General features: G+C 48.0%; 1 protein-coding gene across 2 annotated transcripts in view; it reads right to left on the bottom strand.

Moving 5' to 3' along the window:
- DMXL2 (Dmx like 2) overlaps positions 1 to 24,778 on the bottom strand; it is a 1,907,871-nt gene that overhangs the window by 1,270,024 nt on the left and 613,069 nt on the right. For both annotated transcript variants that reach the window (XM_078684818.1, XM_078684819.1), the window contains exon 18: positions 10,618 to 12,309. In XM_078684818.1, coding sequence (XP_078540944.1) covers positions 10,618 to 12,309 — 1,692 coding nt within the window. The remainder of the gene's footprint in view (positions 1 to 10,617; positions 12,310 to 24,778) is intronic.

Here is a 24,778-nt window from a genome sequence, read left to right as displayed (position 1 = left end):
ATATGCTCCGGCACTACCACTACAACACCACCCTGCGCTATCAGTGGCGGCAGAAAAGGTAGGCATGAACATACTGAAGACGGTAGGCATTGCTAAGTTTGGGGATCTTTACCATGATGGCACCTTCAGCAGAATGGAAGACTTGTCTTATATAAGCAACCCCACACTTCTCTTTCGCTTCACATATTATAGACTGCAGAGGGCAATTCGGGAACTATATACGTCCTACCCAGCAGAGCCACCTACACTGCGGACATTGCAACTGATAATCGAGTCCTCTAACACTTCCCATTTGGTCTCTAGACTGTACAGAACGGCTCAAAGCGAAATACCACACACTTCAGACAAAGCTTGGCAGCGATGGAATGCATCCCTACCAGAACCACTAACGGAAAAGGAATGGTCTACTACCTGCACGATCCTTAAACTACTAACCCCAAATGGAAACCTCCGAATCACGCATTTGAAATATTTACATCAAACATACCACACACCACTTAGACTCCATAAATTTGGGTTGCGGGAGGATGCCAGGTGTAAACGTTGTGGATATGATGAGGCGGATTTTGTACATCTCGCATGGTATTGCCCCAAAATACAAGCATATTGGAGAGCGGTCACAGATCTGCTTGGTAAAATGGTGGGGATTGACATAGGATGTATAGCGAAAGTATGCTTGCTAGGCCTGTTATCCAATGTGAAGGCGGGGAGACGCAAGTTCTGTGCTGTAGCGCTACTACTAGCCATGAGTCACATCTCAAGATGCTGGGAGGGAATCACTGTACCGAACCTCAAGGCCTGGATTAAGGACATGACATATTGCAGAGACACTTTACTCACGTATGAAGAAGAATTACCCAGCAGGGCACGGCCCAAAAACTACTGGTGTTATCTGTCAGAATATTTACTCACACTTGAGGTGGAAGAGGAGCCTGTACAACAGGTTGTGGAAAACTAGGGGTCGATATTACACCACAGACACAGACCGCTCTAAGCACGGCTGGATAGAGTAGACCTCACTACTGCGAGATTACTGCTAAGTAATACAAGGGTGGCGACAGAGTGCTGTATTGTCCTGGTAAAGCTTATAGTTACTGTTATGTTGTTTTTTCTTTTTTTAATCGTCTCCATGCAAAATGTACACATATGAGGTCTACCATACACGACAGGAATGTGAGAGAATGGTTCACACGTTACACGACCACATCACCGTTACGGAATACGCCGCCGGACCCCAGGGTTGTCGGCTAAATGGCTGTGGAGAGAATAATTCTGTTTACTTTATAACTGCGGCCGGCCCCAGGGTTGTAGGCCACTGGCTGTGTACGTGTGCAACTCTATACAAATAAAGCTTTTGTTAAACTTAAAAAAAAATAAAAAAAAATCTGTACCTCCTTGCAACATCCTTAGCCATTGCAGGAGCTGTAAGAGGCTTGCTCCAAACCTCCAAAATAGGTTCAGTTAATGCCTCATTAAAGGGAAGCAATGGTTCGACAACAGAACTTGGGGACTGGAGGACCTCAGTCAAGAGATTGGATTTATATTCCACTGTAGGCAAAGTTAAATTTAAAAGTTCCGCAGCCTTCCTTATGACCATGTGGTATGGCGTAACGTCCTTTGAAGGGGCATCAGACACAGATGACAGCTCCCATTCAGGAGAAAGCTCCAAACCACTAGCTTCTCCTAGTTCTTCAAAACAGTCCTCCTGAAGCTCACCTTCTTCCATCTCAGCCTCAGCTTCTCTATACCTTTGCTCCTCTATAAGGCGCTGAGCATCCCTTCTGAATCTCTCTTTCAGCAACCACGCCGTTGGATCCGTGAATGACTCCGACGGAGCCGGTATCGACGTCGAGATCGAATCCAAAAGGTCCAGGGCACATTTCTCGAGGTCGACTCGGAGCCGGCGACGGCGCTATCGGCGTCGACGACCTTGGCAGCCCCGAGCAATGCCAAGGCGGCGTCGGAGCCGGCATAAATGGCATAAAGGGAGCTGGAGCATAGGAGTGGGGAACTCCTAAATTAAACGATAGAGGACCCATGGGACCCGAAGGTGCACCAGAGGGGTACCATGCCTGGAATAGACTCCATACATATCGTTTAAAAACGCAGAAGGGTCTTGACCTGGAGCCGGGAAAGGCGGGTAAGAACCCACAGACTGACCCTTCAGAGGTTCGGGATTCGCCTCCCCCTCCACAGATGGATGGATGTGTAATAGACACCAAACCCTCATACAAAGGGACCTCTACATCCTCTCGAGCCGGAGACGGCGCCTGACATGGATTCGAATCCCGAGCCGGAGACTGAGCCTGCGACTTCAAAGGTGAAGCCTCAACTTCTGGATCCAAGACCTCTGGCAATGGAGACACCAGATCCTTTCCATGTTTCCTCTTAGGCGACTTCGGTCTCGAGTCCGAATCCTTACCGGAATGATGTCGAGATTCATGCCTTAGCTTCTTATGCTTCTTTTTCGACTTTGAAGCATGATCGGATGACGACCTCGAAGGCGACGCCGTGCGGGATCTTGACCTTGACTTCGACCTCGACTTCGACCTCGCCCTCCCGAACGCGATCTCGAAGTCTTCTTTTCTTTTCTTCCTCTCAACTTCGCCATCAGAAGTTTAGTCTCCCTCTCTCGAAGCGCCTTCGGGTTCACCTTTTTACATGAAGAACAGCCTTCTACATCATGGTCCGAACTCAGGCACCAGATAGAGTCCTCGTGCGGGTCCGTGATTGACATCATTTTGCCGCACTCTCCACATGGCTTGAGCCCGGTCTTCTTAGTCGACATCTTCAGCGAGACAAAGAAGCAAGAAAACAGAGAAAACAGTAACAAAGTTACCAACAGCTACAGAGATTCCCCGAAACCGTTAGCGTCGACGACGCGGAAAAAAGGGAACTAACGTCATCACGCCGGCATGTGCCTATTATGGTGTTGGTGACGTCATCGGAGTCGCGCACGATGCAGTGCCTCTGTGACATCGCCCACGTCGGCGCGAAGCTACAAAAAGAATTTCTGAATGTTGCTAACGCAAGGGGATATTCACAAGGTGAGGAATTCCATGGCAGATGTATCTTTCAGAAGAGGCAGTTTCATTTGAAACATTAGAGGTGTTGGTGCATCAGAAGCTGCAGAGGAAAAGTAATCAAAGTCGATGAAGTAGCCAGAGGCAGTCCAATCTATTTTTGGCAGCTCTGCAGGTTTCTTAGAACTGGGAGATTACTCGATCTGTGGTATATTTATGTCAACAGGATTTGTGTCAGGATTCCAAATTGAAATCTGTGTTTCTGTACTAGTTGATTGTACAGTTGCTGTAGCAGTAACAGGTAGAAAGGATACTTCATTGTTGGTTACTGCTATCTTCCGTTGGGGAGAGGATGCTTCCTCAGCACCGTAGTCTCTACAGAGTATGTGGTTATTGTGATGCTCAGGTCCCTAGAAGGACATTAGACATTGTGTGATTATAGTGATGTACAAGTTCCCACAAAGATAGTATGTGATTAAAATAGGGTTCAAGCCCCTACAAAGATAAGGTACAATAATCGTGACTTTAATTGCCCCATAAGGTTAGTGAATGATTATAGTGATGTTCAAGTTCCCACAAATATAGTGTGTGATTCTAGTGGTGCTCATGTCCCCACAAGGATAATGTGTGATTATGGTGATGTTCAAGTACCCGCTGATCAATGGGAGAAGGATCACTTGTCCTGCATAACCAGGGTATGCAGGAGGAATGTGGGGTGTCCCGTGTAAAAGACCCTCATGCACGTGATGGGAATGTTGGTAACAGCGGTATATGTTGGTTCTCCGCTCTTCATTCACGTGTGTGCATAATCATCGAGTCAGTATGGTTATGCAGCCTCCACCAGGCGGTTCTTACCCATGGTTAAAACAGTAGTGATCTGGTGACGTGGATGGTGCTGGGAATAAAATACCCGGACAGCCAGATGATTCAATTTATTAGGTCTGGATTGGGGTAACTAGAAAGAACTTATAAAAGTGCGTTTAATGGACTGATTATGAGTTTTATCGCACTTAAAGTTAGTGGTTAAAAATAGGCGACATGTTTCAGCCCAAAATGCCTAATTAGGACTTATGGGCTTTCTTCAGGACCACGTTTCCGGCTCGACAGGGCAGCGTCAGCACAAGCGGCGCACGAGGAAAGGAGCGCTAGTTAAGCCCCCTCGATACCCGTCCACCCGATGAAAAGTGTAAAATGTACGCTCAAGGTACACTGTGACCTTTTTTCCCAAGAAACAGGTTGATAATTTCCCTCTTTCTCACAGAAAATACACACTGTTAGTTTTCACCTGATTCACTAATTCACTCGTGGTCCTGAAGAAAGCCCATAAGTCCTAATTAGGCATGTTGGGCTGAAACATGTCGGCCATTTTTCACCACTAACTTTAAGTGCGCTAAAACTCATAATCAGTCCATTAAACGCACTTTTATAAGTTCTTTCTAGTTACCCGAATCCAGACCGAATAAATTGAATCATCTGGCTGTCTGGGTATTTTATTCCCAGCACCATTCACGTCACCAGTTCACTACTGTTTTAACCATGGGTAAGAACCTCCTGGTGGAGGCTGCATAACCATACTGACTCGATGATTATGCACACACGTGAATGAAGAGCGGAGAACCAACATATACCGCTGTTACTAACATTCCCATCACGTGCATGAGGGTCTTTTACACGGGACACCCCACGTTCCTCCTGCATACCCTGGTTATGCAGGACAAGAGATCCTTCTCCCATTGATCAGCGGATATTATTATAGGACGCTGAATAGATCAGACTTCCTCCTCCCCTCTTTGATTGACAGATATTCAAGTACCCACAAAGAAATGTGTGTGATTTAATCGAGATAGAGTCTACAGTTGTCACGGAAGTACCCACAGAGGTAGAATGTAAAGATAATAATATTCAAGTACTCACAAAGCTAGCGTGATTATAGCATAGTTGATACACCACAGAGATTGTGTGTGATCAAGACTCCACAAAGGTTGAGTGTGAAGATAAGGTTGATCAACTCCCAACCGAGCATAGGGTGGCGTGTTACTGCCCTCCAGGATAGAGTCAAAAAGTTAGCACATGCACATTTAATGCATCTGGGGATCATGCTGACGACGCCGGAGATGGAGCTATGGACGGCCTAGCTCAGAGCATGAACATGACATGTTAGATCCTTAAAATGGCGCAATACTGTACATTTGAATGCAATATGCACAAGAAATGTGTAAACTGTCATATATATGATCAATGGAAAACTGAATAAAATTTGTTTACAAAAAAAATCAACTCCAAACCGAGACTCCGTTCAAGAATAGGAATATGTCACCACAGTGATGGAGTGTGAAGGTAATAATTTTCAAGTCCCCACTAAGTTAGTGTGTGATTATAATGATGATCAAGTTCCCACAGAGAGTGTGTGGGCAAAGCAATGTTCAAGTCCCCACGTCACGTAGCTATATTAAGCCCAGGAAGAAACACTGCTATTTTACATGTAGGTCAAATCAGAAGCAACAGAAGAGCATCCTAGCGCAAACTTCATTTCAGTGTCATGCTATGTTGTAAAGAAAATAAAAACAGAATGAATGACACAATGGAACATGATTGGAAGGCCAGTCGTGGAACACTTGAACAACAGATTATGGGCTTCATTTGCAATCACTGAGTTTGCAACTGCAAATTATATTTTTTAAAAGTATAAAAGACATTTAACAAATTGGAAGAGTCTTTCTGAATTATAAGAGTGCTTTAACTATCACAAAAATGAGAGGTATAAAGAAAGACAGCAAAGTAAGTTAGTAAGAGGTTTATAAAGCACTCGATTGTCGACACATCTTGGCGCTGGGGTAGTAGAAGTATGAGATGAAACCAAGAAAGGTCAAGTCATTACTGAGTGGGGAAGAACCAGGTCTTAAATAAGCCCCAGAATTGTGAACGGACAGGTTGGGATCTAATGTTCAGAGGCAGCTTGTTCCAGAGCTTCGAAGCTAGATGGGAGAGGCATCTGCCACTCATTTTGTCTTCTTGACTTTAGAGACGTTTACCAGAGCTTGATTGGCTGATCTCAGTGAGCGTCAGGGGGTGTACCATTGGAATAGTTTGAGATATTCAGATGGTCCACCTCCATACAGGGTTTTATGAATCAGGTATAATGCCTTGAATTCAATCCACTCCTTGACTGGGAGCCAGTGGAGATTCCTAATAGCCCCAGATATATGATTATATTTAGGGATGTTCAATAAGGTTCGGTCTGCGGCGTTTTGCAAGGTTTGCAATTTGGTTAATTGCAGTTTATCAACCACTATGTAAAGGGCGTTGCAGTAGTCAATCCAAGATAAAACGAGAGCTACCAGAACAGTATTCCTCAACTCCAGCAGGAGAAAAGGTAAAATCTTCCACAGTATCTTTAGAGTGAAGTAGCAGGACGAGGTTACCTGGTTGAACTGTCCCGCAAAACTGAGCGTCACATACAACAGCTAGGTTTCTCAATTTGGCCACTGGTAATGGACAGACTCTTGCCACTGCCAGCCACCAAGTGGAGTTCCAAATGGGAGGACCAGTGCTGAACTCCATAACCTCTGTCTTCTGAGTGTTTAATTTTAGATGGTTAAGGTGCATCCATTGTATGATGTGGTCAAGACAGTTGTGGAACCTAGCCGACGGCGCATCTTCTGTGGAGGTTATTGAAATCATGTTTGTATATCGCCGGCGTACAATACAAGTGAGAAACCGTGGTCTTTGACTAGTTTAGCCAGTGGAGTCACATGTACGTTGAACAATGTGGGTGAAAGCGCCGACCCCTGTGGGACTCCACAAGGGAGGTAAAATTTGTCAGAGTTAAGGTTATCGCAGCATACCGTGTGTTCTCTGCCAGTCAAGAAAGAGGTCAGGAGGGCAAGCGCGGTGTCCTGAATCCCGATCGCCTTCAGCCATTGCATAAGAACTGAGTGATTAACCATGTCGAAGGCGGCAGATAGGTCAAGTAGGATCAGGACCGCCCTTCACCCATGTCAATTTGCCATCGGATTTCCTCCATAGCCATGACTAAGGCAGACTCAGTGGAATGGCTAGAACGGAAACCATGTTGAGTACTGTCAAGTAGATTATTGGAGTCCAGGTAATCATTTAGTTCTGAGTTTATGTCTTTCTCTAAAACCTTAGACGCCAGAGGGAGGCAAGAGATAGGTCGGTAACTTGTTACGTCACATTATCCAGAATGGTTTCTTTAGAATAGGCCTCATGAACGCATTCTTCCACGCTAACGGGAAGTCCCCTCACCTCATAATAATGTTTAAGAGGGGGAGAGTAGCAAGCTGATTTGGTTCGAGACACCATGGATATTGTCGGGCGGGCACGGATCATCCGGAGAGCCTGACTTGATGGTCAGTACGGGATCATTCACAGAGTCAGCCGTCATTGGTGTAAAATTGATCAGGTAGTTAGTACTTGCTAGCCCCTCCTCCATTGCATTGAACTGTGGATTAGGCGGGACAGAGCCTGACACTTCAAGTTCCCTGTAAATTGTTTGGACTTTTGATTGGAAGAAAGAGGCCATTTTGTCACATAAGGTCTGATCAGGGGTAAACAGATTCCCCAGTTGGAGCTTGGATAGCACAGTAACAGTCTTAAAAAGCTCTATGGTAGAGGTATATGCCCCCTTTATCTTACCAGTGTATAATTCCTTTTCGGCCCTTATGAAAGCAGCTTTGTATTCTGTTAGTATCTGTTTATAGTTGCTTTTACCCTCTACACTGTAGTCCACCCTCTATTAATGTCCTGAGCGTCTGCATTTGGATATTAAAGTTTTCAGCTCTGCGGAGTACCAAGGTGCAGTAGTTTTGTGCCTTCGTTGGTTAACCGGTCTTATAGGAGCCAGTTGGTCTATGGCTGATCTGACCCAATTATCGTAGCTATCCGCATCCGTATTGGAGACAAACGCTAGTGTCGGCACGTTATTGATCAGAAGGTCGGTTAGGGCGTTGGGACTAATTTTCTGCCCGGACTGTGCGTAGGTTGGGGGTTGGTATGCTGCTGATGGGATTGGGGTATGCCCATCAAGAAGATTTAAAAATATTGCCCTATGGTCTGTCTATGTTAGTGGCAGTATTCTATTACTCTCAATTGGGGTATGGTTGGTAAAAATTCCATCCAATGTGTGAAGCGCCTTATGTGTAGGTCCTACTACTATCCGTGACAGGCCGAAGCCCTCCATAAAATCAAGTAGTGTCATGGTCAAGGAGTCAGTAAGGAATTCTAAGTGAAAATTAAAATTCCCTAATATTGTGAACGAGGAGGTGTCCAGACAGAACTCCATGAAGGAGAGTAGGCCTTGGTTGTCTGTAAAGGAGCAGACCAGGGAAGGATAGCTTATTACTAATTTTGATATTAAATGTCATAGCTTTGGCTCAAGGTAGGAGTACTGACACAAATTTGAGCTTATATTCTTCTCTATAGATGATTGCTATACCTCCTCCCATTTTTTTCCATTCGAGGCACAGCGGCAAGCGAGTAGCCTGGTGGCAGTGCTGCCACCCAGTCTGGTTCAGAGGTGGGAGTAGCTCAGGTTTCCGTAAGGAAAATTAGGTCGGGATCAGTTAGCTGCAGCAGGCATTCAAGCACCAGTTTGTGTTTGATAACCAACCTTGCATTAAGCAAGATGGCCGTGTGAAGGTGGAGGGTGGCGGACCTTCCAGTGTATGGTAGTTATTCATTATCCTAGAGGTGTTCGATGGGTGGGTAACCTCATCAAGAGAGCTTGTGGCCACGGTTGGGGCTGATAGATTGTTGCTAGCCAGGGAGTAGTTACACTGTGGACAGATATTGGGAGAAATGTGCATCCCACTAATGACCAATGTGTGATTCCCACACTTACCCTTGTTTAGAGCCACCAGTAGGTTCCTGGAGTAAGTGGTGGTAGAAAACAAGGCAGGGGTCCTGGCGCACGGCGCACTCGGGGTGCCGACGGGCTTGCCCGCGGCGTGCCCGTCAGTGCGTCCACTGCACGGTTGCGTCAGTATTCCGTTTTATCCCCCGGTGCGTCAGCCACTAGCACACTGACCTGGTTTGAGGGGGGCCCACTCTAACATACGGAGACTGCAGGTAAGGTGAGCAGTTTGGCAGACAGCACAGAATAACCCCAAAATGGCAACCTGATTCAAAGTGCAGAGTGCAGGTAATTCAGCTATTAATATTTTTTAAACCATGTTTAAAACGGGCAATGTTTAATTAAAAAAGGCAAACGCGCCCTTAGCAGGCTCGCACAGCGCAGCAGCGATTCTGTAACCAACAGTTTCTGGAAGTCAACTCAATCTATGCTGCGAAATGGGTCCGCATTCCATTTTATCCCCCCTGTGCGTCATCCACTAGCAACGCTGACCTGTTTGAGGCGGGCGCGCTCTTACAAATGGGCACCGCAGGTCAGGTGAGCGGCTTGAACAGCCAGCTCCTGTTTGGGATCCACAATAAAATATATCAATGATTTGTGACTGCAACTCCAGTCCCAAGTCATTGATCAGTTAGAGACCTGCGAGCTGGGTGGTAAATGATTCGGGAAGAGAAAAATGTCCTTATGGGGCAAGTTGCCATTGGGAATCATGTTGGCAGATTAGTGGGGACCAGGCCTGTTGCTCCTGAATCCTTCTCAAAAGGGGAAATAAGTTATTAAAGCAGCACCTGGGTCTTTAATGGACTCAAGATGCTTTAAATGAATGTTTCTCATTTGGGAAGGCAAATACAGGGATAGAGATATGTAGTCTCTTGCAGGCCTCCATCTCTGCATTAACATGAATTTCACACGGGGTTGAGAAATACAGACAGCATAACTAATATTCACCAGACAGGTTGTTTTGTGATCTCCAGCAAATGTACAGTTGGTGATGTGTCCCTACTACAGCATCTGAAATTGCTTTCCGATTCTCAAATCAGTGTGCAAATTACACATGGCTAGTTTCAGAATGGGAACAGTACATCAGGCCGTGATGTTTTAAACAAATAATGCTCCAAGGTCATGAAAACAGGATGGGCAGAGATTTAAGAACCCTACAACACAGGAGAGAAAAAAACATACTACCTCTCAATCGTAATTTCTAGATCTGATGTTAACCAAGATATTTTCGTTTTACAATGTAAGAAGACTAATTCTGCCCAAAATGAGGCGCAATCCGTCTTATTCAGCCACACAAGAAATAGCCCCTTCAGTACCAGAGACCTGTGAGTCAGTGATTTGCGGACCGGCTGCTCATAAGACAGTACTAAAAGATCCTTGCTGCCGCTGCATTGCATACCAGCACTGCAAGCGTCGCCTACCTTTAAATGGGTTTTAAAACCATTAAAAGTTTGCACACCATTCAAAGAACACGCAATGTTAGCCATCTTTAATTAAATGTGTTACAAATGAGTGCATGAATGCCCATGCAGCGTGCCATCTTGAAATGGTTTCTGTAATAAAGTTTTACAAAACATTTATACATAAAACAAGCATTGGAGTAACCAAAAGGTTTGCAGGTAAAGAGAGACCTACTGTCTAGCTTGTTTACTTCGACTCAACACAGTTTTACTTTATGATTCAAACATTCCATTTAAAATATTATTTAACTTTGTTTCTTACCTTTATAATGTTTATCTCTGCTCTCGCCAAGCTCGGTTCCTGTTGTAGCTACTGTGTCTGCCAAAGCTACAAGAAACATCTGCTCCAACCGAGTGAGACCTGGCAAACTTGAGTGCATAAGATGACTTGAAAGAACGCTTGCATGTTCTCGGCCAAAGTAAGTAGGGCCATACTGGGTAAGGTTAATAACTTTTGATCTGTTTTCCCGCCTTTCTGTTTCAAAACCAACAAAGTCATCAGTTGTAACACTCTGAACCTGAAACAAGTCTGCATACTGATCACCTGCTATATTTTCAAACTTATTTTTAGAGTGCTGAGCATTTTTAATGACCTCTTCTGAAACTTTGTAAGATGTGTCTTGATCAGCCGCAAGCAAAGCATACAAGGGAAGTGGAGGAATGGAATCAATTTCTGTGTACTCTCTAGTACCATCTCTTCCAGCTATGATCATGTCCTTTGCTGTACTTCCGCTTACACTAATGGTTCGAGAAAGATGACGTTTTGGTGTAGCAGTGTCACCAGTATCTGCATCTTTAACAATTGCAACTTCTCCAGCAATGCATTTAACTAAATGGGAAAGAATCGCTTTTGCCCTTCGAACCTTTCCGAGGTCCATGAGTTCTAAAAGTTGAGTTGGATGATATTGTGGAAGTGTAGGGGAAAGGCTGTGGGCTGCTTCAAATAGACCGCCATCCTGGATCCCAGTGGAAGTTGCAAATACATCATCTACTGTCTTTGTGCCATCAACAACACCAGTTTTCTTTGCAAGCAATTTTGTGTCAACGGAACCGGACAGATGGTGTCCTGACGTTTCTTCAAAAATTGAACTTTCAGTTTCACCATCTCCAAATTTAACAGCATGCTTCCACTGTGCATATACATGCATTTCACAGTCCATTCCAACTACTAATATACCGTCTCTTACCCATGACAAAGAAACGGGCAAGGATGGTGTCCCATCTACAGAGGATACCAAGTCTATGGATCTCAGTAGCACCCATTTTGATTTGATACCTTGTTTAATACTACCACCCAGTGGTAAGGTAATGACAGCCATGCCATCTTTGCTGTTTACGTTATCTGTCACAATTCCTGAAAGTCGCCCATACATAAAGATATTTGAACCTACCCCAACTGTAAGTATGTGCGATCCATCTTCTTTTGAAACCCAGTCCAAATGCACTAAATGTTTGATATTGGGCATCTGATATCTGTCCCTGCTCAAAAATATATCAGATTTATTGTAGACAAACAAATTACTATCCACACTGACCCGTGAGTCAAGTACATTTCCAACCTTGATTAAATCATCAAGATTAATTGTTTGCTCTAAGACCCATTCGGATCCACCAGTAGACTCACATTCAAATATGCATACATGCATAGAAAATTCTTTGGAAACACAGCCGTTATGCTGAATAAGTTGTTTATATGCTACTGCAAGACGTCCAGTATAAGAACAGCTAACTGCTACCGGTTTCCCCGATACATTAACAGCACTTTTATTGTCGTCATCTTCATCATTCATTAGTGACCACTCTTTCCAGTGGTAGGTGTTCTCTTCTTGCATGCCACACAGTGGATCGCTGGTCACGCAGCATCTCCAGAAACGCACTTTTTTGTCAGAACAAGCAGTTACCACCAAATAAGGTGCAAGGCACACTGGATAAATTGAAGAAGAACTCAGATGACCTACCAAAAAGAAAAAAAAAATATTACATTGGTGTATGCATTTCTTTTCAGTACAATAATTCTGAGGGCTTGCAGCTGAATTAGTTCACCATGACTTATCCTTAAGATGCAGTAGTGAACATTTCAGTATTTCTCAAAGCATTACGTAATTACTTTACTGTCCAAGATTATATCTAAGGGAAAGCCACAGCCTTTTCACGATTTAATGAAAACTTCCCCATCTCTACGTGTTTGGCTTGCAATGTAGATTAATAATTTTCTTTCAATGAAGCACAATGCATTTTTTAAACTGACAATCTGCATTTATGTACACTGAACCACGTTCACGTATAGCTCTTTCAAATATCTCATAGCTAATGCAGATTTTCCAAGTTTGGGAAGCCTTGACCCACTTTTATAACCTTTTAGGTGGTGTTTTATATTTTGGTGTGCTTGAATGTTTAGAGAGGAGTAACAAAGAAAATCAAATTATGAAAAATGCAGTTGTGTACGATATCGAGTACTGACACCTGAAAAGCTATTTTGCATGGCTGGAGTACTATGTCAGGGTTAAACTGATGGGTGTTTTTCTCTTGTGTCCTCTTATTCATTTAGAGTATTCAACTGAACGTTGTTCATCTCAGAATAAGGAAAAATATCACTTTCAATGAAATTTTGATTGAAAATCAACTTTGGATAGTTATATTTATTTTCATGGGAAAATATTTTACTAAAGCATTACCGTAAACATTCAAGTCACGTTTAAAAATCATCTTCCTTGGCCACAAGTTTATCATCCCAGTTGAAAGTGAAGTTTCAAGTTTATTTCAGTTTGATATACGGCAATAATTATGTTATTACAAACATTACATACAGACACCCATTTTATACACATACCCACTATAGAATCAAATACTTTAAAACCTCGTTCCCAATTTATAAACAAACAATTACCAATCACTGCAATATGTGCATAAGTTAAAACTTCTTAGACTCTTCGCATCTGGAATAAGAAACTATGCATCAAAGATTGCCCCAACCTCTCACAAAATGGCCAAGTTAAATTTATATTTTTCCCAAGCAACGGATTTGTAGATGGTCAACTCTTAAACTCAGCATCAAGTGTCTTATTTCTCTAGATTGCACATTTGATAAGTAATGCTGAGTTTGTCCCACTGCCACTCCGAAACCTGAATCCCTGTAATAACGATACTCTTTTATTTGTTTCTTTAACGTGTTGTTCACGTATGGGAATTCTTTTCTAAACAGTCAACCTCTGAAAGACTATGCTCAATTTTCTATATAATAACCCAGTCGTGTTATTACTCATGTATTCATCATAAATTTAATAGTGTCTACCTTTGCTATATAAATCACATACCAATAGGACAAAAGTTTGCATATTATTTAAACACACTATTTTGCTGCGGCCTCAGAGAGAGCTCTAAAATGACCCTCAAATGTTATAGATGTGCAAGAGATACTGAGTGACTGACCAGATAAGATTTATTGTCAAGTTAATTAAAACTCACAATTAAAATACATTGTTTATAAAAGAAAGTATATCAAGAATAAAAAATTGGTTATCAAAGGTTAAAATATTGTAGTTCATTTAATTGGTTGGTCAATCGATGTGCCTCATTTGGGTCGCCAACCCAAGCATGCTCAGTGTCAGTGTCTGGCTATTGCACTGTTACATCTTTTTGTGCTTCCTTGATCCTCATTGCCACTGCGTCAAGGAATTTTGTAGTTCTGCAGTTTAGTTGAGTCTCTTGCGGGTTGAAACACAGTTTAACTGCCTGTCGACAGGATCTAATCCCCTTCTGGTTCCAAATTACGCGTAGTAGTGTTCTCCTTATGTCAGTTAAACCTGGGCAAATACATATTATGTGGGTTAGATCTTCAAAGCCTGTTCCGCAGAGACGGCAAGTTTGGTCTTCCTTGTTCCTTTCCCATGGGGCCAAATGAGGGAGAATTGGTAATATGCCTAGGCGCAGCTTTAAGAATTTCTCTTTGGTCTTCTGTTTGAACCCATGGTCTAGGTACGCTTGGGGCTTTAAAGTTTTATAGTCATTTAACACTAACCATCCATGGGCCCTTTTTGCCAGAGTTTCTTTGTCTTCCAGTAGCGATGTTATTTTCGTTGCTTTTGTTACTAGCTTTTTAAAGCTCTTGTGGTCTACTGTGCTGTTCCAGAGGCCAGTCAGTTCGAGACTTTCTAGAGATTCTGTCAGATACTCTCTGGCGTGCTATCGTTCTCGTCTTTGCAGTTCGGTCCAAAGGTGGGTATTTAGGGTGCCTGGCTCTGCATTTCTATTCTTGTGCCAGCATTTTATAAAGCTACCCCTTCTTTCCACTGTTTGTTTTTGTACCCCGAACTCCAGACGAATTTGTGCAGGAGATGCGTAGCTGGGTAGCTGAAAGATTGACCTGTAGGTTTTGGCGATCACCTTGTCGAGTGTCAATGCATCTCTTCCGAAAGTGGATTCGCTCCCATATGTTAGTGTCGGTTGGAGATGGGCTCTTAGTACCTGTAGAAAAGGATCAAGCGTGTGATCTGGCAGGATCTTCTTCAAGGGTTTCATCGTGAGGTGGCTCATGATTCCTTTTCGGTGTAGCGACTCTAATTGGGGTTTAAACGACCCTCTGTGACTGACCAGATAGCGCAGCTCAGATTGTGCCTTTTAAACTTCATTGACCAGAATTTCGCAGTACCAGTGTAATCAGCTTAATGAAAGACAGTTGTGACCTTAAAACAAATGCTTTTTTTTGTATTGGAAAAGTCTGCAAAATTCCACAATTGCAAAATCTAAGAACGTATGTAATTTGATCTTGATGTGCCGCTCGGCTGGCTTGAAGCATGCATTCTAGACAGGATGAAGGTGATGCAGTTATTTTATAGGTGGCAAACCTGGTACAATCCATAGTGGTCTCCAGGGAAAGACCAAACCACATATAAATAAAATGGAATGCAAACTGTGACTGAAGTCGAGACTTGGACCACGAGACTCAGAAGAGCTCGGGACACCAGGAACCACCCAAGGTAAGTTGGCAGCTGTAACAGGGGTGGAAAGCGAAGAAGGAGCAACGTTGGGACCAGCAAGGTCCAAGACACTCAATCAATGAATCAGTCAGCATACTTGTAAAGTGCGCTACTTACCCGTGAGGGTCCCAAGGCGCTGGGGGGTTGGGATGCTGCTACTTCTCGAATAGCCAGGTCTTGAGGAGCCTTTTGAAGGCGAGAAGGTCTTGGGTCTGCCGTATGTGGGTAGGGAGGGTGTTCCAGGTCTTGGCGGCGAGGTAGGAGAAGGATCTGCCACCGAAGGGGGACAGCTGCGAGGGCGAGGCTGGCGGAGCGGGGCTGGCGGGTGGGGGTGTGGAAGCGGAGTCTGCCGTTCAGGTAGGCTGGTCCGCCGTTGTGGAGTGCTTTGTGTGCGTGGGTGAGGAGCTTGAAGGTGATCATCTTGTCGATGGGGAGCCAGCGTAGGTCTCTCAGGTGGGGGGTGATGTGGCTGCGGCGGGGGGCGTTGACGATCAGGCGGGCAGAGGCGTTTTGGATGCGTTGTAGGTGTTTGGCTGGGATTCCTGCGTAGAGTGCGTTGCGGTTGTCCAGTCTGCTGCTGACGGGAGCCTGTGTCACCATTCTTTTTGTATCGGTGGGGATCCACGTGTAGATCCTGCGGAGCATGCGGAGGGTGTTGTAGCAGGAGGAGGAGACGGCGTTGACCTACTTCAACATGGAGAGTGAGACCTACTTCAACATGGAGAGGGAGGAGTCGAGGATGAATCCTAGATTGCATGCATGGTCGGTGGGTGTTGGTGCTGTTCCAGGTGTGGTCGGGCACCAGGAGTCGTCCCAGGCTGAGGGGGTGGGTCCGAGGATGAGGACCTCCGTCTTGTCCGAGTTCAACTTCAGGCGGCTGCTCCTCATCCAGTCAGCGATGGCCTTCATTCCCTCATGGAGGTTGGATTTGGCGGTGTGTGGGTCCTTGGTGAGGGAGGGGATGAGCTGGGTGTCGTAGGCCTAGGGGATGAAGTTGAGGTCGTGATGGTGGGCCACTCGTGCGAGGGGGGCCATGTAGACGTTGAACAGCGTCGGGTTGAGGGATGATTCCGGGGGGACGCCGCAGATGATATTGGTGGCTGTGGAACGGAAGGGTGGGAGGCGGACGCTCTGGGTTCTTCCGGTGAGGAAGGACGTGGTCCAGTCAAGAGCCTTCTCTTGGATTCCGGCTTCTAGGAGGCGTGTCTTTAGAGTCCGATGGCAGATGGCGTCGAAGGCGGCTGACAGGTCCAGAAGGATGAGGGCTGATGTTTCGCCGTTGTCTAGTTGGCGTCTGATGTAGTCTGTGGCGGCGAGAAGGGCTGTTTCGGTGCTGTGGTTTCGTCTGAATCCGGACTGGGACTGGTCCAAGATGTTGTTGTCTTCCAGGTGGCGGGCCAGTTGCATGTTGACTATTTTCTCGATGACCTTTGCCGGGAACGGGAGCAGGGAGATTGGCCGGAAGTTCTTGAGGTCCGCTTTGGGCTTCTTGAGGAAGGCGTTGATTTCGGCGTGCTTCCAGCTTTCTGGGAATGTCGCTGTTTCGAAGGAGATGTTGATGACCTTCCGTAATTGGGGTACAATGGCAGCGTCTGCTTTGTTGAATACGTGGTGTGGGCACGGGTCTGACGGAGATCCTGAGTGGATGGAGTTCATGACCTTGCGTGTCTCGTTGTTATTGACGTTAGACCAGGAGGTCAGGCGGTTGGTGTTAGTGGTGTTCATGGGGGTGGTGGAGTCTGGTGTAGTCGGGGCGGTCGTGGTGTTGAAGCGGTCGTGGATGTCAGCGTTCTTGCGGTGGAAGAAGATGGCTAGTGAGTCGGACAGTTCTTGTGAGGGCAGGATGTCATTGGCGATGGGGTTGGAGAGTTCCTTTACGATGCTGAAGAGCTCTTTGCTGTTGTGTGCGTTTGTGAGAAGTTGGCCTGATATATGATGCTCACTAATTCTAGTGATCACCTTGTATCAGTCCAAACAACCCTTATGGTGATTGGTTGTAAAGTCAACCGTATAGACCAGATATCCTAGTAGCGTGGACAAAAGCAGTCTTTAGGCTAAACTCTTTTGGCATGTGAAGCCAGCTGTTTTACCACAATATAACCCCTTGAATACCGGATGAAAGGACACCACACAGGTTGTTATGAAAATAAACGATATATTTATTAATAACAACACCTCTGAACTCTTTATGAGGTCAGAGGGCTAAGCACATGACAATACTACAAAAGAAATACGAGTTCGCACAATATCTACAAGTGTGCCTGAGGGGCACGGCAAACCATATACTCAGAACAATGGAATGCGAGGAAGGAAAATACTGTAAGGAGATCCAGAGGCTGGAGGATCGCTGGGACTATACTACAAACTAGGTAAGTAAGGAGCAGGAGGCCCACGGGACTCACGTGCAGAGTGGGAACTCTCACGCGGGATGCGTACCAACGTCTATGGATCTTACAGTTTGGAAAGTTACGGATTCCGGACGAACCCGGCTGGATGGAGGGAAAACAACAGTGGACCTGGACACTAGGATAGTGGACACAGACTTCAGCACCTAGAAGCTTTAGTTACCTAACCCACAGGCTGCGGGTGCATAGGGCTGAAGTTGCGTCGGGTTTGCTGCGTTGATCCCGGTGATGCCTGAAACAAGGAGTTGCTGGCAGGCAGCCAGATGGAGGAGTCCGGTGGTTCCAAGGAGGGAACTGGAAGGAAGAAGTCCTGAAAAGGAAGGGGACAGAGTCTTGGTCACTAGTCAGTGACGGTGCTGGAACCAGGAGGGAACGAGATGCTGTTGCCGCAGTCAGGTGATGGAAGGGTCGCTTCTCTCTGTAGCTGCGCGGACCAGGAGCTGCTCTTCATGACCAGGCTGGAGGCACGAGCTGTCCCACGTAGTCTGCTGCTGTCGGCGGTGTCGGATCGTTGATCGGGACAACAGGCCTTGACTAATGCAAGCCACGCGGTGGAACAAAGATGGCGTCTGGTGCGGACCAGGAGGGTCCGGGGTGCTTCTCTTTCACAAGGAAGCAAGGGCCAGTCTGGGGGACCAGACTAGCAGTGTCGATTTCTTCGGGTCGTCGTCTCAGAGGTCACTAGCCAGCCGGCAAGTGACCAGACAACAGGAAGGGCAGCAACCAGGCAAAAGGGCCCCACGCAGATCACGGGGATGCTGGGGGGCTGGTCTTTGGTGCAGGAGCTGCGTTGGTGTGGGGCTTCTCAGTCCCCAATGCACTCACTTGAGGAACCCTCAGGAGTCGTGCTGGAAGCGCTGTGCAGGTTTCTTCAAGATGGCCGTCTTCACGTTGCTCGTCGCACCCACGGGTCCCAGCTGTGCTGTGGATGTGGGTAGAGGTCAGAGAGGTCCGGAGGTCCGGGTCTTAACGAGCTGGGTCGCCTGATTCCGGGATGGAAGGACTCTGCAGCAAACCGCACAGGAGCTTGATGGTGCCTGCGAAGCAGGATGGTCACTCCCTGACCATAGGGGAGATTCTTCAGTCTTCTGGATATCAGGAGGTCGAAGGTCAAGAGTTCTTCGTGGAAGTTGTCAAGAGTAATCTAATCTCGAATGGGACCAGCTCCTACCTTTATTCAGCTAAAGGGGGCTGCACTACGACTAGGTCCCTCCCCTGGGTGGGACCAGGAAGGGGGGTGGTTACACCCCCTATCCTTTGTCCAGTTTCCCGCCAGAGCTGGGGCTGGAGTGCCCCAGCAACTGGTTGGAACCGGTGTAGGCACAGGGCACCTTGTGTGCCCCAGGCATGTCTCATTCTTTTCAGCCTGAGCCTACCTAATACACAAAATGTCTGGGGTGGTGCTAGCACCTCCCAAGGCAGGAAACCCTTTGTCTGAATCTCCCTCATTGGAAGGACTCCCAGCAGCAGGATGTCAGACTTGTGTCTGTGGTGGCAGCATCCATTTTGTGATGCTGAGGCTTGAGTTAACTTTAACCGGGGTTTACAGTTACATACATGTCGTGTCCCTCTAGAAGGGTGGAATGCTACTCCCGTCGCCAGAATTGGCGAGGGGGTAGTATTCCAATTCGTATGACACCTTACTCGACATGTTTTGATAATGCTATGCCAAAGTTAGGATTATAATGCACTTAAGAGTATATGGTATAGCGTTATCATGGAACAGCTATAAGGACTTGGTTCCGCAAGCTGCAAACGGGCTCAGCTCATGCCAGAGCACCATTTCGCATAATTCCAAGCACTCTGCCTTCAGGATTGATAAGGCCTGCCATAGGAGTGACTGATAGGAATATGTGTGTCTATTTTAGGGTTAGATATAGGTATACTATATCTATAGCAAAGGGTGATTACACCACCTTGCCCCAGCTGTCTTGCAGCCAGTTGTGTCAGTTTTTGGATGGCCAGCCAGGGGTGGCATAATACATGATGCAGCCCCTGGTAGGCCCTGGGTACACCTATGCCTTGGGTACACTGTACAGGGACTGATAAGGTGGCCCAGTACCAATTGGTAAATGCACCTAAAGTACATGGATGTCAATTTAGAGAGAGAACAGCTAGGCTGTGGGTCTGATTAGCAGGCCCACAGCCTGGGAAAGTCGTAAACCAGTGAAGCAAAAAGCAAAAACCTGGGGTGACTATAGGATTGCAGAACCTACTCTCCTACACCGCTGTTCTTCCCGTTTTATGTCCCGCTCAAGATCATCTTCGAGGGACCTGGCCGCGCGAGTCCGTGCAATCGAGAGGGTGGTGATGTGCCCCCGAATCGTCGCCTTGAAGGCATCCCATAAGACAGGGAAGGGTGTCTCCGGCAGGTCATTGCTGGCGAAGTAGGAGTCTATGGCCTCCTTGATGCGGTCTACATTAGCCGCGTCCCGTAAGACTCTCGGCGGCAAACGCCATCGCGCCTCTCGAACGGTGTGAACGGCCGGATCCTCTACCAGCAAGTCAACATGCGCATGGTCCGATAGCGAGATAGCAGAAATAGGAGAGCCCAGTACATCCCTCAGCAGAGAGTGGGAGATAAATAAATAGTCGATACGGGAGTACGAGCGGTGGGCGTGGGAGTAGGACGAATAATCTTTCAATCCCGGGGAGCAGTAGCACCATACATCATAGAGCCCCAGGTCCGTGATCTGGGTGCGCAACGCAGAGGACATGGCTCCAGAGCCGTAGGTCAAGGTATCACTACGATCAGCATCCGGGTCCCAAACTAAGGTAAAGTCTCCCCCAGAGATCAGGGAGGGGTCCCCCTGAGGGACGTGTGTGTTAAGAAGCGTGCGTAGGTACCGATCCTGCAACTGGTTGGGTGCATACACATTACATAAAGTGAAGGTGCGCCGGCCAATGCCCACGCTCACCCTGAGGAAGCGCCCATCTTCACTCCTGAGTCCCCCCGCCTGATGCCCTGTCAACACAGAATCGCCGCAACTGCTGTCTTAGTGCTCGCTGCAGCCCAAAATTGGAGGGGAAATCTGGAGTGCGCCATGTGCCCAACGTCTGCCTGCAGAAGATGGGTCTCTTGGAGAAGTATGATGTCAGCATTCTACCGCAGGAGATATCGCCAGGTCTGCCGCCTCTTATTGGGGGAGTTCAGGCCCTTGACGTTAAGCGTCAGGACCTTCAGGGGACTATGTAAGGGGGCAGTCATATTGGAGTTCTAAGGGGAGTAGACTGCGCCCCGCCATCACCCCCCTGCAGCCGCCCACCAACACAAACACCGTTCGCCAGCACAGCTCAGGCCAAGCGCCATCGCCCCACAACCCCTCACCTCGCACAGGTAAGGAAGAAAGGAAGGAAAAGGAAGGAAGGTAAGGAAAGCCAGGAAGAAGAGAGAGAAGAAGAAAATACAAGGTCCAACAGCGGCCAACAGGGCCAAGTCCAGCTGATCCCGCCATCGGGCATCCTACACCCGGGGGTTCGGATATGCCCAGGGATGTCACTCCCTCAGGGATCAACAGGGAGAGGGGCGTAGTCAGTCCCGAGGTCATCGTGAGATTTAGCCCCAGCGTCGCCCACCCTAAAGATAGGAGCCGGGGTCCAAGACCAGGTAGGGCAGTCATCCTCAGTGGCATCCTGAGGCAAAGGGGGGAGAGCGCCTACTCCCCGAACATATGGGTCATGAGTTGTCTTGAACGTTCTCCTGTAAGGTCTCGGGGTTGGCGGGCGAGACGAAGCCTCCTCTCGGTCTCCCTCCAGGTACTTGATGTGGGCAATAATGTCCTGCTTGGACTGGGAGGTGGATTGCTCATCTACTCGGGGTGAGCGGCGGTGTCGTTGGACCGTTGGCCAGGACGGTTTAGCTGAGATACGCTCCTGTCTCCGTGGGCGCACCTGACTCGCCGGCGGTGATGTCGGAAGCTGCAAAAGCTGCGCCGCCTCAACGAATTTCTCACACCTCTCCGCTTGGTCTCCCACTGGAAGATAAGGGCGAAGGGGTGGCCCCATTGGTAAGCAATGCCCAGGTCCCATAGCTTTTCAGTCACTGGCTTGAAGGCTCGCCGCCGCTGGAGGGTGTTGGGCGCTAAATCTGGGAAAATTTGGATTTTGGGACCCCTAAAAGTAAGGTCTGGCTTGCTGCGTGCAGCCCGCAGAATGGCCTCCTTCTTCGTAAAAAAATGGACCCTCGTCAGGATATCCGGGAGGAGTCCTGGGCGCCCCAGCGGTCCAGAGACCCGGTGGGCGCGATCCAGGGTCGGCGGCGAGGCATCGTTGTCTCCCCAAACCTCATGGAGGAGCTGCGCAACATAGGTCAGAATATCCTTCCCTTCTTCTCTGAGAGGCACTCCGCGGATGCGGAGGTTGTTCCGGCGGCTCCTATTCTCCAGGTCTTCTTGCTTGACCTGTAGTTCTATGTGCTGCTCATCCAGCGTTGCCAGGCGTTGCCACAGGAGTTCTTGGTCCTCAGTGCGGGCATCAACTGTCTTCTCCAGGCCGTGACCTCCCGGCGCAGCTCCCGCACACAAGTGTAGACCTCAGAGCGAAGGGAGCCAATCTCCATTTTTAAGTTCCGACATAAAGGATGTCATAAATGCCTGCGTCACCGGGGCCACGTCTCCCGAGGCACGCGGTGCCGCTGCCCCCACTTTGCCCCACATTGCCACCACTGAGTTGTCCCTGGGGGGCACTGTTGCTTCAGTTTTGCCCCCTTTGGAGTGCGTCATAGCCATTGTTGAGGTGTCCCTCCCGGCCTACCAGCGCCTCAAGGATCGAAGTCGGGGCTGTTGAAGGTGATAACCAGACCGTAGGAGAGAGTCCTCTCAACAACCCCCGTGGAGCACCACAGATAAGGATCCCAGTCGGCCCAAACACGAGTCGCCAAGGGGTCTCGCAGCAAAGTTACAATGGCAGCATCTCCCCAATGATGCACACAAGATGGAGGCCCCACCACAGGCAGAGCGCGTCCAGTACCGTGGGGCTGGGCGTCAAGTTCCCCAGATTATGGGGAGTCGGGGGACATGCCCTCCAAGTCCGTCACAGGGGGGGGGCCCAAACACCCAAGGCGGTGGATATCGGTGTAGAAGCGGATCGGGGGGAGAAGTGGCCACCGCGTCGCCACTCGCCCCGACCCCTCAGTCTAGGACACCGCTCTGCATTCTCTCATGGTAGGGTAGCGCCGCCGACCCCCCAGCAGCGCAGGGGTCCCCCGGATCACCAGTCCTCGCAGCATGGGTTCCCAGGCAGGACAGAGGAGGGCCACTCGCCCCTCGCCGGGTCTCCTCACAGGCCAGGGGGGGCTCCGCCAATACCAAGGTTCTTGCCCAGGGCCCAGCAGCAGCAAGCGCAGCTCCGCCGCTGGTCACCTCACCAGGAGGGGGGCCACACCTCAAGAGCCCGCAACTCGCTACTGGCTAGCGGGCAGCAGCCGTGCAGAATGGCGGTTTGCAGGGTCACAGGTGCCAAAAGTTCCCCATCATAGGCACCAGCGCAGGCCCCCACCTCCGCCCCCACCTCCACCCCCACTCCTCACCTCGAGGGGGCCGCCAATTCTGTGCAGGGCCGACACTCGTGGAGCGATCCGCCTGCCAGGTGGGCCACGCCAGCACCAGAGAGCGTTTCCAGGGCCCCGGCAGCAGTCTTCCTGCCACCGCCGTAACCACCTCTCGCCAGGCTCTCCGCTGTAATCCTCGGGGGGAGAGCCCACACCTCGGGACCCAAGGGCCCCTCCAAGGGCCGGTAGCCGAAAGGCAGCAGGCCGAGTTCCCTCGAGGGGCACACAAGATGGCGGCCCACGGGCGCTCCAGCTGAAGGGACCGCAGACGCCCCCCTCCGGAGCCAGCAGGCAGCCAGGCAGGTCTCCGGAACGGACTGTTCAAAATGGTGGCTCCCGCCCGAGGGCCTCCTTCGTCTCCTCACCGCCGATCCTCGCCACAGCCACGAACCGCGAAGAAAAGGCACCCTAGGCTCCCCGGGCTACACAGGACTGCTGCTACCTCTGGGTGAGTAGTGATCGACCCGGGCTCTGCTGGAAATAGCTTTAGATGATGGTGGACGCCGGGAGCTCCCGGGAGACCCGTCCTACCACATTGCTAGCTAAGCCACGCCCCCGATTGTAGATTTTTTTAATGTTTTTGGAGGTTGGAGCAGGGCTCACTTTTCTAAAAAGATAACTGCCAGACTTTTCCTTTCACTTGACAGCTCATATCCCAAAACAGGACATTGAGGTGGGCTATTTTTGATTTTTTAAAGTTACATTTGTAGCCCTCAGAGGCGAATCCCATAATGGTGTTCACCCTGGTCAAATGCCTCTCTAAGTCATCGTCCGCAGATAAATATTGTCCACATATTTTTGGAGTAACTCAGTTACCCTTGTTGAAAATACCCCTGGGCTCTTCTTATACCCCTGAGAGAGACAACAAAATTGTCGCAGGGAACCTAACGCTGAGAATGCGGTCAAATACCTGCTTTCAGGTGCTATATTTTGGCAGAAAAATCCATTTGAGATATTAAGTACTGTTTTCTATTTTTCAGCACAATGTTATTCATTAATGCGGCAATGTGTGCGTTTTGGACAGCAAATGTCTTTATGCAAGTGTTTAAATGTCTGTAATCTATAACTAGACGATATGTATTGTCCGGTTTTGATACGGGAAACAAAGGATTGTTCATCGGTGAGGGGCAGGTTTCAATGACCGCCTGATATTCAAGTTGATGTAAGATCCCTCAGACCTGTTTTTTAGCTTCTTGCTTTACTGAACATTGCCTTTGAGCATTTGGTGAAACTTTTAACAGGATCACGTGTTGTGTTGAATTCTCATCCCATCCAGCATGATTTTTGTATAAAGCTGGTGCTTGGGCTACTGCCCACTCCCGTGCATGTGTGTGTTTATGTTGAATGGGAACGAGGTCGGAGAAGGCTGGAAACATTTTATTTTCTCCCCTAGGGCACTCCATTATGAATTCTGGCGGCCAATCTTGGTCAGCTAACAGGATGTCATAACCAGATGGCAGGTTCTTCCAAAAGATACCATTTACTTTTCTGGGC

This window comes from Lissotriton helveticus, chromosome 3_2 (assembly GCF_964261635.1).
Source record: "Lissotriton helveticus chromosome 3_2, aLisHel1.1, whole genome shotgun sequence".
In the NCBI taxonomy this organism is placed as follows: domain Eukaryota; kingdom Metazoa; phylum Chordata; class Amphibia; order Caudata; family Salamandridae; genus Lissotriton; species Lissotriton helveticus.
This window is presented reverse-complemented; position numbering and strand designations above follow the sequence as displayed.